At 45.7% G+C, this 13,376-nt stretch overlaps 1 protein-coding gene across 1 annotated transcript; it reads right to left on the bottom strand.

Annotated features, from left to right (window-relative positions):
• Positions 1–735: 735 nt before the first annotated feature.
• LOC109257889 (40S ribosomal protein S15-like) lies at positions 736–1,152 on the bottom strand. Its single transcript, XM_053908621.1, is given in 1 exon segment — positions 736–1,152. A coding segment is annotated over 1 exon segment (417 nt).
• Positions 1,153–13,376: the final 12,224 nt, after the last annotated feature.

Below are 13,376 nucleotides of genomic sequence, written 5' to 3'. Positions count from 1 at the left end.
TATCCTACCCACACATATGCAGGTGGCTCGGCGCTGTAGCTGGAGATTGGGGTCAAAAGACCCTGACTCTTTCAATAATCCTGATCACAATTGATTTGCTGGACCATCACCCCCAGTGATTCAAGCTTAGATTTCTCATCATCATCTGCCTTCTGGCGTTTCCAATTCCTTCAAACTAAGGTAAATGGAGCAGATTTTTTTAAAAAGAGATTTTCACTGTGAGGGGACTGGCAGCAACCTCCACCAGTGCTGCGTTAAGACATTTGTTTCAGCTTTATTCATCCCATTCCTTAATAACTGTTTAAATACATCTATGCTGCTGGGGAAAGTCCCTTGACTCTCCTTTGTTATCCCCCATCCTCTTGTGGGTTATTCTAATTGTCTTAGCACCTGTGAAACCCAAGAGGGGAAGCTGAGGACATAATGGAACAACTCCATCACATCATATGCTGCAGTTTCAATAATTTCTTAATTTTGTCCCCCTGCCACCTGGACTGCCCTCTTGGTGGCCAGAATTCCTTAGAAGTGTTTGTTATCTGTTGTTCCAACATAATTTTCCCCCTTCGGTAGCATTCTAGAAGCTAGCAGCTGTGGCTCAGATCAGCGGAAATACAAGCTTGGCACAGGGTGAGGTTCCCCACTGAACACTCTCTTTCACTTTATCTCCACCCTCCTCCTCCTCCTTCTTCTTCTTCTTCTTCTTCGAAAAGTCTGTGCCTTTATTGGCCAAACAGGCTACTTGAGAAGGATGTAGCTTGAGGAGTGAGTGGCCTCTGTGCCAGGGCTGCCATGCTTCATAGGCTTGTAGGTGATGGAGAACTCACCCAGGTAGTGGCCAATCATCTCGGGCTTGATTTCAACCTGGTTGAAGATCTTGCCATTGTAGACACCCACCGTCTCAGGCAGGATGACTATGTCCCGCAGGTGTGTCCTTAACCACCTCGTGCTTCTCATGAAGGGAGCCTCCATCTTGGCCTTGGACAGCAGCAGTGAGTGATGCTTCCCCCATAGACTCCAGTTCAGCCTCTGCCACTGTAGGTGCTGTACAGCTGCATCAATGGCTCAGGGACACACCTAGCAGCTGGCCAAGGTCATGCCATGGTAGGTGAACTTACGCAAAGCACGCTGCTCCTTCTGCTCCACTTCAGCCATCTTGTCAGAGCTTGCGGAAGGACAGCCCCCTCTCTTTGCAGACAACGACCACCAAAGAATTGTATATTTAGTTTGTTTCTCACTGTTTTGCATTTCCTTATGTATCCAGTGAGGCAAATTCTCAGGAGTTGGGTCTGTCAATACTAAATTCCATCGATAATTTTTATGGCTAGTAAATGATCACAGCACCGCTATTGTTTCATATCTCAGGTGACTCAGGAGCCACTCAAATACCAAAGATTAATCAACCGCACCCAGTCACCTTTCCTTTTCCCAAAGAGCACTTTCACCTTGGTTCAGTAAGTCGGGATCAGTACAGCCAATCCCATTTAGGACACCAACTGTGTCAGGGATCCCCAAGGTCGCCCTCAGGTTTGATGATTTGCTAAAAGGACTTATGGGGCACAGAAAAACTGTTAAATCACAGTTACGAATTATGACAGCTAGTGAATACAGATTAAAATCGGCAAAGGAAAAAATCACATAGGTGGAGTCCAGGAAAAACCAGATGCAGGCTTCCAGTTGTTTTCTCTCAGAGGAGTCACACAGACAGCGTTTAATTCTCCCAGTGACGATAGGTGACAACATGTGCCAGTCAGGGAAGCCCACCTGAGCCTTAGTGCCCGGGAAGTTTGTTGGAGGTCTATCATGTAGGCGTGGAGCACCTTAGCCACTCTATCTTCAGCCTCCCCAGAGATCAGATTGACACAGCATGGCCCAGAGCCCAAGCAAACAAAAACAGGCAGTCGCCACAGATCACACAGTGAGCGTACACAAGACCCCAGGTAAAGGCATCCTTATCAGACAGGATGTTCCTAAGGCTTAGAGTTTTTCTGCCAGGAGCCAGTCAAGGGCCGTTGTTTTCTCTGGAGTGTGTCAGGTTTGAACACCCCAAGCCCACAGAGTTAACTCTTCACTACACAGTCTTGCACATTTTTGTTAGGTTTCCTATTAGGTATTATCTTTTTAGTCATGCTTGTAAATTGAATGTTTTCTTTATTACGTCTGTTATTTATACTATGAAAGCTCTCGGTGCCTCTATGTTCATGTTGTGCCACATTACCTTCCTAAACTGCTCTGCTGACTGTTAAACTTGGTTCTCATGGATTTTCCAGACCCACATTCCTGTCACTTACAAATAATCCCGGTTCCGGTTTTCTGATTGCTGCTGTGATGTCTAAACTAAACAATCCAGCAGGTATAGTTCCTGATTTTTATCAGAATATTATCTTGTAATCGTTGTTATCGGATCAGTTTTGAGGAGACCAGGTAGTGCCCGCATCCATTGGAAACACAGGCTTTGAGATCAACACAGTTCGTGAGCATTCACTACCTTTAGCTCATGTTTGAACAGCCCTTTGGTTGCTTTTGAGGTCAGCCAGAGTCTGTATACTTAATGTTAAAGTGGATGAAAATAGACCTTTAGGAAGGTTACCGTGAAAGTAATAAGATCTAAACTCATGGAAGAATATTCTAAATTCGCGGACATTTGAACATTCCGTCCACACCCTGTCCCCTTGCCCCTTTCCAGGGAGCCAAACTATAACCTTAGCTGACTTCTACTTCTCTGGGCCTTTACATCTGAATCAAACTCCCGTACGCTGTATCCTATATGCACTGCCAGAGTTTCATTCTAAAACACATCTGACCGTACTTCAAGGTCTTCTGTTTCCTGTGTGAAGTTTAAATCTTCTCACGGTGCAGAATCTTTACAAACTGACACCGTTTTGTTGCAGCTCTATCTACTTAGTGCTTCTTCTCACCACACAGGCCTTCTCACTGTTCCCCAAATGTTTCATGCATGTTGCTACGGACTGACTTGTGCCCCTATATTCACATTTTGGTGCCCTAACCCCCACTGTGATGGTATTTGGAGACGAGGCCATTTGTGGGATAATTAGGTTTAGATGAGGTCATGAGTGTGACCCTCGTGATGGGATCGGTGCCTTTGGAAGAAGAGACATCAGAGCTCTCTCTGTCTCTCTCTCTTCCTGCCCATGTGACGACACAGTGAAAAGATGGTCATCTACAAGTCCGGAAGAGAGTTCTCACAAGATACCAACAATGCTGGCACCTTGACCCAGGAACCTCCAACCTTTGGAACTCTGAGGAAATACAGTTCTCTTGTTTAAGCCACCTAGTCTGTGGGATTTTGTTATGGCAGGCGGCCTTGGGTCAGTTCCCCTGCTGTGTTGGGGGAGGTTTGCCATGCAACACCAGCCGGGTGTCCTACAATTCAACTCAGTTCTGACACCATCTATGCAGAGATAGCATCGGACCCCACAGGTTAGGGGCTCGGTCGCACAAAATGGTCCCCCCTTCTGAGTCAGTCACACATGCAGGTTGTCACCCGGGCTTCAGACCACTGGCTGTTAATCAGAGGTTCCCATGCTCCCCTCCTTGGGGTTGATTACTTTGCTAGAGCCGGGTCACAGAACTCAAGAAACCATTGACTCACTAGGTTGCCAGTTTATTACAAAGGATCTTAAAAGATATTAATCAACAGCCAGATGAAGAGATAGGAGTGGGGTGAGGTCCCAAGCAAAGGAGCTGCCGTCCGTGTGGAGAGTGTGGGGCCGGCCACAGGGGCACATAGACGCATTCTGGTTCACCAACCTGGAAGTTCTCAAATCCCCTCCTTTGGGGATTTTTATGGAGACCTCACCACCTAGGCACAATTGATAAACTCACTGGCCATTGGTGATCCCTTCAACCTCCACCCTCTCCCCTCCCCAGAAAGTAAGGGGCGGGACTGAAAGCTCCAACTCCCTGATCACCCGGTTTGTTTCCTTGGCAACCAGCCCCCTCCTTACATACTCTCCAACAGCCATCTCGTGAACAGAAACCCAGTTGGGGTGGAAAGGGGCTCGTTATGGAGAAAAAGACAACCATTGCACCTTTACGGCTGGGAAGCGACTTTAGGAACTGAGGACAAGAGACCACACATTATAACAAAGATTGCTCTTATTGCCCAGGAAATCCCAAGATTTGGGAGCTGTGGGTCAGGAACCGTGGATAAGGAGCAAATATGTGTATCTTCTGAATCACCGCACCGTGCAGCCCGAGCAGACAACCACGCGTGTTTATAAGCCCAGGTGGGGACTTTTGCTTTTCCTTCTGCTCATTTCGGACAGGCTGCTCTGCCTGGAGACCCCTACTGATTTTCAAGACCCAGGTCAAACGTTCCTTCCTCTAGGCAGCCCCACATGCTTCATTCCTCCTGCCCCGCACACGGGGCCTGCTGCCTCATCGCAGGCCCACGGCAGTGCAAAAGGCGTGCCTCTCGCCAGCAAGCAGCGAAATGTATACGGAGGCACTGATGCCGAGCGTTTCCTTTCTTCCTTTTTCTCCTTTGTTTTTATTTGCTATTTAGTGTCAGTCCAAGCACCGAAAATTAAAAAAAAATAATAACGTTTACTTATTTTCGAGAGAGAGAGAGAGAGAGAGAGCGAGCAGGGGAGGGGCAGACAGAGGGGGAGTTAGAGGATCTGAGGTGGGGCTGACAGCACAGAGCCGGACGCGAGGCTCAAACTCACAAACCGTGAGATCATGACCTGAGCCAAAGTCAGCCCCTTAGCTGAGTCACCCAGGCGCCCCAGAAAATTTTAAATTACAGCACGAATCCCACCCTTCATCTTCATGATGCCGGTTTGAGATACGAATATGAGAAATCTCCTTCCCACGGAACCACACTCAGCGTGTCAGCGTCCAGCCACCAGAGCTGTAAACTGGGTTTCCATTTATATTTGGGCGTCTGTTGGCAAGATGTGTCCTAATGTGTCAGAAAAAGGCGTAGGAGGGTTGCTCTTTGGGTCTGGGACATTTTCAGAAGTTCCGTAGGGACCCTCTGCTTCCAGACAGCAGGAGACCTGTGCTCCTATTCTCTGTCTTCACTTACCTCCTTCCTCCAGAACAGGGGCTGGCGCAGCCCAGCCCCGGGGCCAGAGCCGGCCTGCCACCTCTTCTGTGACTGCCCACAGGCCTGCAGGCTAAAGTGGTTCTTCCGTTTAAAAGTGGTTGAGGGGCACCTGGGTGGCAAGTCAGTTGAGTGTCCGACTCTTGATTTTGGCTCAGGTCACGATTCCAGGATTGTGGGGTCGAGCCCCACGTCTGGCTCTGCGCTGACAAGCACAGAGCCTGCTTGGGATTCTGTCCCTCTCCCCGGCTTGCACTCTCTCTCAAATTAAAAAAACAACAAAAAAAAAAGGTTGAAAAAAAATTAAAAGAAGACTATCCCATGGCACATCCATGTGAAATTGTATGAAATTCAGATTTCAGTGTCTATGAATACTTTTATTGGAACGTGGCCACAGCCATCCATGAGTGGGTTGTCTACACCGCTTTGCACTGAAAGGACGACTTGACTAGTTGTGACAGAGACCATATGGTCCTCGAAGCCTAAATATCTACTTGGTCCTTCACAAAGAGTTTGTCAATGCTCAGAAGGCAAATAAATCTTTGCTCCTCACTTAGTGACGGCCCCAGACGAACACGGGGTAAGGACAGATTGGTGCAGAGGACGGTGTGAGTGAAGGTATTGTTGAAGGGAAAACCACAAGCCCCAGATGGAGTCCCCTGTGCTTGGCCACATCACCAAATCAGGGCTTAATATCTACCCTAATTGTAGTTTCAACCTCCCCGTGGAATGCAGGCTTAACCAGTCAGTCTGGAATTTCCCGATCAGCACGGTGAGGTAATCTACCTAATAAGACCCTTTCGTCCTGTAAAGGGAGGTGACCTTGCCTGAAATAATCTCTCTTACTTGTTTGTTTATGACTTCCTTGTGCTGCCTTTAAAAACCTTTCCTTTTCTGAGGACTCTGAATCTCCTTTCTGTTTGCTAGATGGGATGCATCCCGATTCATGAATTTTTGGGTGAAGTCGATCGTATCCTCAAATTTACTCTGTTGAATTTTGTGTTTTAACAGTATGAAGACAGGGACAAGGTCAGGCCTACCCTGTGCAAGAGGAAGAGGGGCCCGTCTTGTCGGGAAGGGCAGAGAAGAGCACCTACAATCTGAGCCACGGGCTCCCAGGCGAGAGCGGAGGCTTCGGGATGCGGTTGCGACACTCCAGTGAGATGTGAGGTCCTAAAGGGACGGATGAGAGCTGTGTCCCAAAGTGGAAGCAATAAGGCTTGGCAACTGACTGGACCAGGGGAAACACAAAGAATGGAGTCGGACCTGACAGCTTCCGGCTGGGTTTCAGCGGGGAAAGGATGGGCAGAGAGAAAGTTAATCTGGCTCAGACACGACTCGGCGAGAAGACAGTGGGGTGTACAGTCACGGTCCGTGGGAGGCAGACACAAGCTGGAGTCGGGACAAGAACCTGGGTAGAATGCGAGGCTCATCCACTCAGAAAGGATCGCGGGGCCCAGAACAAGCCCTGGTTTCTGTTAGGAGGTCGGAGAGGAGAAGCCACAGAAGGGAGGAGAGGAGACCAGAGGACCTGGATATTGTCACATCACAGAGACCCTCGCGAGAGAAGAGCACCCCAGAGGAGACGTGGGTTGACCCCCGTGGTGCGTGTGGGCCGGAGGCTGCAGGAGTCCAGGGAGGGGAGGCCACTGGGACACACGGAGGAATGTGAGGGGCCGATCACCAACATGAGTGCGCATTCGAGAAGACTAAGGTTCATTTACTGACACAGAAGTTAAAATTTTAGTCTGACGGCTCATAGCAGAGGAGAAAAACAAAACACGGGTTAGGGTTTTTGGGTTCTAGCAACAAAATCAAAGTCACACCACAGCAATCTTAGACTTGCGTAAGAAAATATTGGATGGAGATGAAGCTTGGGTTGAATATTACGTAATTGAGTCCAATTCACTAGACCTGAAATGAATGAACAAAACATATGCCAAATTTGGTATCCTTGTCCTCTTGACTCTTCAGACTGAACAGGGTGATCTTACATTCCACTGAGCTGAAGGATTTAGGCTCAAAAGTTGGAGGAGAAAGTGGGAGGTGATGGGGTCAGAGCGGGGTCAAAGAGCGAGTGGGGATGCCTGCGGAGGGAAGAGAAGGATCGCTCTCGCAGAGGGGAGGAGGGTTTGCATGAAGCCTGGGCGGCTCTCCACACACACCTCCTGCGTTTGGACCGCTCACGATGTATGAAGTGACGAGCTCTTGTTGTTCCTTCCCTGGATGTGCTGCCTCAAAGGCCGTATTTACAATACAGGACCTGCTTTCTTAGTGACTCTGAGAAACAACTGTAATAAACAGATTTAATTTATAACCATTCAACCTGGCTTTTTGGTGATTCCATAAGACCAGCTCTACGGGCTGGAGCTAAGGTGAAGAAAAAGCCAGGTCCAGTATAAAACTTAAACTCCAAAATAGCTCTCAACTCTCAGCACAGTATGAGAGACAACCCTCGCTGCTGCTTAGAGCAGCTGAACTCCTCACGTTCTCACGTCTGAATCTGCGGAGGCGGAGGCCTGACGGGGAGAGCCCTCCAGTCTCACTTATGACACCTGGTCGCTCAGAAGGTACCGACATGACTAGTCAAGCTACCAACCTAGAGACTGTTTTTCTTTTTTTCTTTTTAATTCTTTTTTTTTTTTTTAATGTTTATTTATTTTTGACAGAGAGAGAGAGAGAGAGACAGAGCATGAGCGGGGAGGGGCAGAGAGAGGGAGACACAGAATCTGAAACTGGCTCCAGGCTCTGAGCTGTCAGCACAGAGCCCGACGTGGGGCTCGAACTCACAGACCGCGACATCATGACCTGAGCCGAAGTCGGACGCTCAACCGACTGAGCCACCCAGGTGCCCCGTAGAGACTGTTTTTCTAGACCGTTCTGGCAATGGCTCTTTGGAACAAAATATCCAACCAGCATCTGAATTAATTTTCTTTGAGCCCATGGGGTTCATTATCATTGCTATCAATATTCCGGAGAGTTCCTTCCCAATGAAGAGTTTCACACTTCTCTCTGCTTCCCAAAATCTAGACAGAAAAGGTAACTGGGAAAACGTAGAAGCTAAGTAATTGGGGCACAGAGCTCACTCGCTCGCATACTACCTGCCACCCTAAAATGGTCTGGCAAAGACCGTTCCTTTGATTTATTTTTGTTTCCCTATTATGTCTGTGGTCTTCAAAAATGAATCATACTTCAGCTGCACATATTAACCCCCACACAAAAACTCTACATTTTATTTTAGCTTAAAAGTAAACGTGTGGCTTGGAGTTTTAAAGTAATACAGAACCCAGTCTTACTTTGAGATGCGCTTCAGAGCCGCGTGTGACTCACCTGCACTATGTGAGGCCAGCCAATTAGCGCATCATGTGGAACAAGCTCAGTCACGGGCTCGTGGGGGAAGGAAGGCAGCTAAGCGCGTGCATCTCAGCAGGAAGGTGTGCATTGCTGCAGAATTCACTTAGAGTTCTTTTACGGAGATTGGACGTTGAGAATGGGATATATTCACCTGTTCAACCTGCAAATAGTCTCAATTGATTCCCTATACGAAGGTCTGCCAAAACCTCATCAGACGTACCCTCGCTGTTTTTAGGCAGTTAAACAAAAATATGAAAGCTGTCAGATTTTAAAAACTGTATACAATTTTCAAATTGTGCTTAGAAGCTAGATTTCTCTACATAAACACTTTTAAAAGTGGAAATAGAAAACAGTTTCTAAAAGTCATGTAGAAATTAAAGTTAAATGTTTAAAGAATGATTCCTGCTTTCAAGATGGAGTAGCACGAAAACAGCTGAAGTACATGAAATGGTCGCTTTGTGACGTACTGCCTCTCAAGTGAAGGACAGTGACCACGGCTCACAGGGGAGACATTCGGGGTGCTGCCAGGGAGGCAGAGGGTCCTCCTGAGTCAAGGGCGGCCATGGCCCTGGGGTTCAAGGGTAGAGGGCAGGAAGGGTCACCTTGAGTGCTGAGCTCTGAGCAGTGTGGGAGCAGAGGAGTCACCGAACAGGAGCAGGGGACCGTTGCGGAGGTCTGCAGGGCCGGGAGCAGTCCCTGCCCCACCGGACGAGAAGAAGACGTGCTTTCGGTCGTGGGGCACGGTGCTGGGAGGGCGTTCCTCGGCGGTGTGGTGGAATCAGCCCTAGCAGAAAAGCGCGCTGGTCCCACAAAACATCGCTTAAGAACAAGCCTCGAAAGTTCAGACTGCTTGCATGTGACTTAGCTGTGTCCCTGAAGAAGGCTCACTAATGTTCACAGGAGTTCAAAAATAGCCCACGCCCCACGAGGTGAGCCTTACAGCGTTTGGCATGGAAAGAGGGAAATACGACCCACTGCGAGAAGAAAAGGGTCAACTAATTGCAAATGTAAAAATTAAAAATAGAAATGACACAGGTATAAGAATTTGCAGATAAGGACATTGAAAGAATGATCATAATTGTATTCTTTATGTTCAAGAAGGAGCAAACATGTTAGGAGGGAGAGGAAAAATATAAAAAAGATCCAAACTGAGCTATTCGAGATGTTAATACCCCGCCTGGGATAAAAAATACACTGGATGAGATTCATGCAAGATTGGGCGATACAGAAGAAAAGATGGGTGAACTTGAAGTAAGGGAAGTAGAAACCATCCAAAATGAGACACGAAGTAAAAAGCCTGAAAACCATCAGCTCAGCATCAGTGAGCTGTGGGGCCGACTCAGTCAGACTCAAGGCGTGTGGTTGGAGTCCCTGCAGGAGAGCGGAGAGGAGGGAGCATCATGACAAAAGTAACGCCCCACATTTTCCAAATCTGATAAAAACTCTCCGCCAGTGGTTTCAACAGGGGGTGATTTTACCCTTGGGGACATCCTGTTGTGTCTGTTTTGCTCATCACAGCTGGAGAGTAGCCCCCAGTGGGCAGAGGCCGCTGCAGCCCCGCAAGGGGCAGACGCCCTCAGGCCCCACGGTGAAGGCACTAGACCCAGAGGAGGTCCGAGAAGCTCAATCAGCCGTGAGTAAGAAAAGAAAGAGAAGAGCATAAGGCAAGCCGTAATCAGATTGCTCAAATCTACTGACAAAGAGAAGTCATAAAAGCATTCAGAAGGAAAAACGTGTTAAGTATACAACCACACTGGTGAAAATGACAGGGTACTTCTCCCAGAAACAACGCAAGCCAGAGGCCGTGCGGCGGGCTAAGCCTGGGGCTGTCAGCACACATTTCTACAACCAGCAAAAGTACGTGGAGAACTAAGTCAAAGCAAACACTCTTTTGGACGTAGTGAAACTGAAAGAATTCATCCCCAGCAGACCTGTAGCATAGGACATACTGTTCAACGTTGGTCAGGTAAAAGGAAGTCAAACCACATCGAAATCTGCAAGAATAGAGAAATCATGCTAGCAATCAGAAGTTTCAGGATCCCTGTCCCAACAACCGAGACAACGGGAAGACAGAAAATCAGGAAGGGCCCAGAAGGCTTCAACAGTGTTACCTACCAGTGTGCCTCGTGGACATGTATGAGCTTCTCCCCCAGCAACAGCACAACTGTGCTCTTCTCCAGTGCATAGGGAACAGTTACCAAGAGAGACCATATTCTGGGCTATAAAGCAAGTCTCAACGAATTTAAAATAACCCAAATCATGCAAAGTACGTTCTCTGATCACAATAGAATTGCACTACAGATAAATAGTAGAAAGATATCTAGAAAATCACCAAAAGACTTGCAAACTAACGCGTTTCTGAAAACAATCTGTGGTTTTGGAAGAAATAAAAAAAGGAAAGTCTACAATTTTCTGAACTAAGTGGGGAAAAACACAGGATACTCAAATGTTAGGAATACACTTTTCAAAAATCCTCATAGAAGAATTTATAGTATTAAACTCCTGTAAGAGAAAAATAGAAGGGACTCAAGCTTTCGCCTTAAAAAATATAAATAGAGGAAGAGCAAATTCAGCGCAAATTAAGCAGAAGAGAGGGAATAATAAAAAGCAGAAATTGATAAAACATAAAACAATAGAAAATAATAAATGAAACCAAAATTGGTTTTCTGAGAATAAAATTGAAAACACTCTGGCCACACTGGTTGCGGGGGAAAGGAGGAAAAGATAAATTATCAATCAAGAATGAGAGAGGTGATATCTTTACAGATTCAACAACTATTTAAAAACAAGAGAATGGTATAAAACAGTCATGTCAATACATCTGACATGAACACATCTGACATACAACTCACATGAAATAAAGCTACCAAAGATGACTCAGGAAGAAAGAGGTAATTGGAATAACCTAGTAGGTATTAAATAAATCGAATTTGTAGTTAAAAGCATTCTCATAACAAGAGCTGCGAGTCCGAATGGCTTCACTGGGGAATACAACCAAATATTTAAGGAAGAAACAACACCAATTCTGCATGAGGTCTTTCAGACATGTAAACTAACATATTCCATGAGGCCAGCATTACTCTGACCTCAAAAGCATATTAAAACATTAGAAGAAAACTACAGACCAACGTGCAAAAATTTGTAACAAAATTTTAGAGAATCAAATAATATGTAAAAAAGAGAATACTTCGTGACCAAGTAGGATTTCTTCCAAGAATGCACAGTTAGTTAAATGTTCAAAAATCAATCAATTTAATTTACCCCATTAACAGACTAGGAAATAAAAACTATGTGATCATCTCAACAGATGCAGAAAAAGCATTTGGCAAACTCCAACTGTGAAAATTAAAAATTCTCAGCAAACTAGGAATGAAAGGAAACTTCCTCAACCTTGGAAAGGACATTGGCAAAAAAGTACAACTAACATATTTAATGGTGAAAGACTGAATACTTTCTGCCCGCGATCAGAAACAATATGAGAATGTCTACTCTTGCCACTTGTATTCCCATATACGACATACATAGTGGAAAGGAAGAAGTGAAACTATCTTTATTTGCAGTCAACATGATTGACTGTATAGAAAATCCTACATAATCTACAAAAAAAAAAAAATACTGGCACTAAGTGAATTTAGCATGGTAGTAAGATACAAGATCAATATACACAGATCAATTGTTTATTTATATAACAGCAACCAAAGAATGGAAAATTCAAAAATTTAAAACACTATTTACAATAACATAAAAATATGAAATATGTGGGGATAAATTTGACAAAAGATGAGCATGACTTGTATACTGAAAACTACAAAACACTGCTCAGAAAAATTAAAGACCTAAATAATGAATAGATACACTCTGTTCATGGGTCTTAAGACTTAATTCTTCCCCAAACTGACGTGTATTTCAACCCAATCCTATAAAAATCCCAACAGAGATTTTTGCAGAAATTCACAAGATGATTCTAAAACTCAAGAAAGTACAAAGGACTTAGAATAACCAAAACAACTTTGAAAAATAACACACAGGGAAGACTTATACACCTGATTCTGAGACTTACTCTGAAGTTGTAAATAATCGAGATACTCTGGTATTCGGGTCTTGGGACAGAATCAAGAACCCAGACATAGATCCATCCATACATCATCGACTGGTTTTCCACAAAGATGCCAAGGCAATTTACTAGGGGAAAGGTAGTCTTTTCAGCCAATGGTTCCCTGAGATGAATGCCCAGAAATGTGATTGCGGAGTACTCTCGTAAGTATATAAAGTTGGAGGGTTTTGGGTTTTTTTAAGAAACTGTTTAACTGGGGCACCTGAGTGACTCAGTTGGTTCAGCGTCTGACTCTTGATTTTGGCTCAAGGCGTGATTTCATAGTTCATAAGTTTGAGCCCCATGTGGGGCTCTGTGCTGGCAGAGCAGAGTGCTTGGGATTCTCTCTCTCTCTCTCTCTCTCTGTCCCTACCTGACACGTGCTCTCTCTCAAAATAAACAAACATTAAAAAAAACAACAAACTGCTTAACTATTTTTCAGAGTGGTTGTATAACTTCAAATTCGTTCCAAAAATGGATGAGGGGGTGCCTGGGTGGTTCAGTCAGTTGAGCATGAAGCTTTGGCTCAGGTCATGATCTCACGGTTTGTGAGTTCGAGCCCCGCTTCGGGCTCGCGGCTGTCAGTGCAGAGCCCGCTTCAGATCCCCTGTCCCCACCTCTCTCTGCCCCTCCCCCACTTGTGCTCTCTCAAAAATAAAACATTTTTGAAAAATGGATGAGGGATTCAGTTTCTCTGAAACTTGTCAGTATTTGGTACTCTCGCTGGGTTTTTTTTCAACTTTTTTTTTTTTTTTTTTTTATTTATTTTTGGGACAGAGAGAGACAGACAGAGCATGAACGGGGGACGGGCAGAGAGAGAGGGAGACACAGAATCTGAAACAGGCTCCAGGCTCCGAGCCA

Source organism: Panthera pardus, unplaced genomic scaffold (assembly GCF_024362965.1).
Source record: "Panthera pardus isolate Hobbes unplaced genomic scaffold, ASM2436296v1 HiC_scaffold_20, whole genome shotgun sequence".
Lineage (NCBI taxonomy): Eukaryota > Metazoa > Chordata > Mammalia > Carnivora > Felidae > Panthera > Panthera pardus.
Note: the sequence above shows the minus strand (reverse complement) of the source record. Positions and strands in the feature narration are given on the sequence as shown.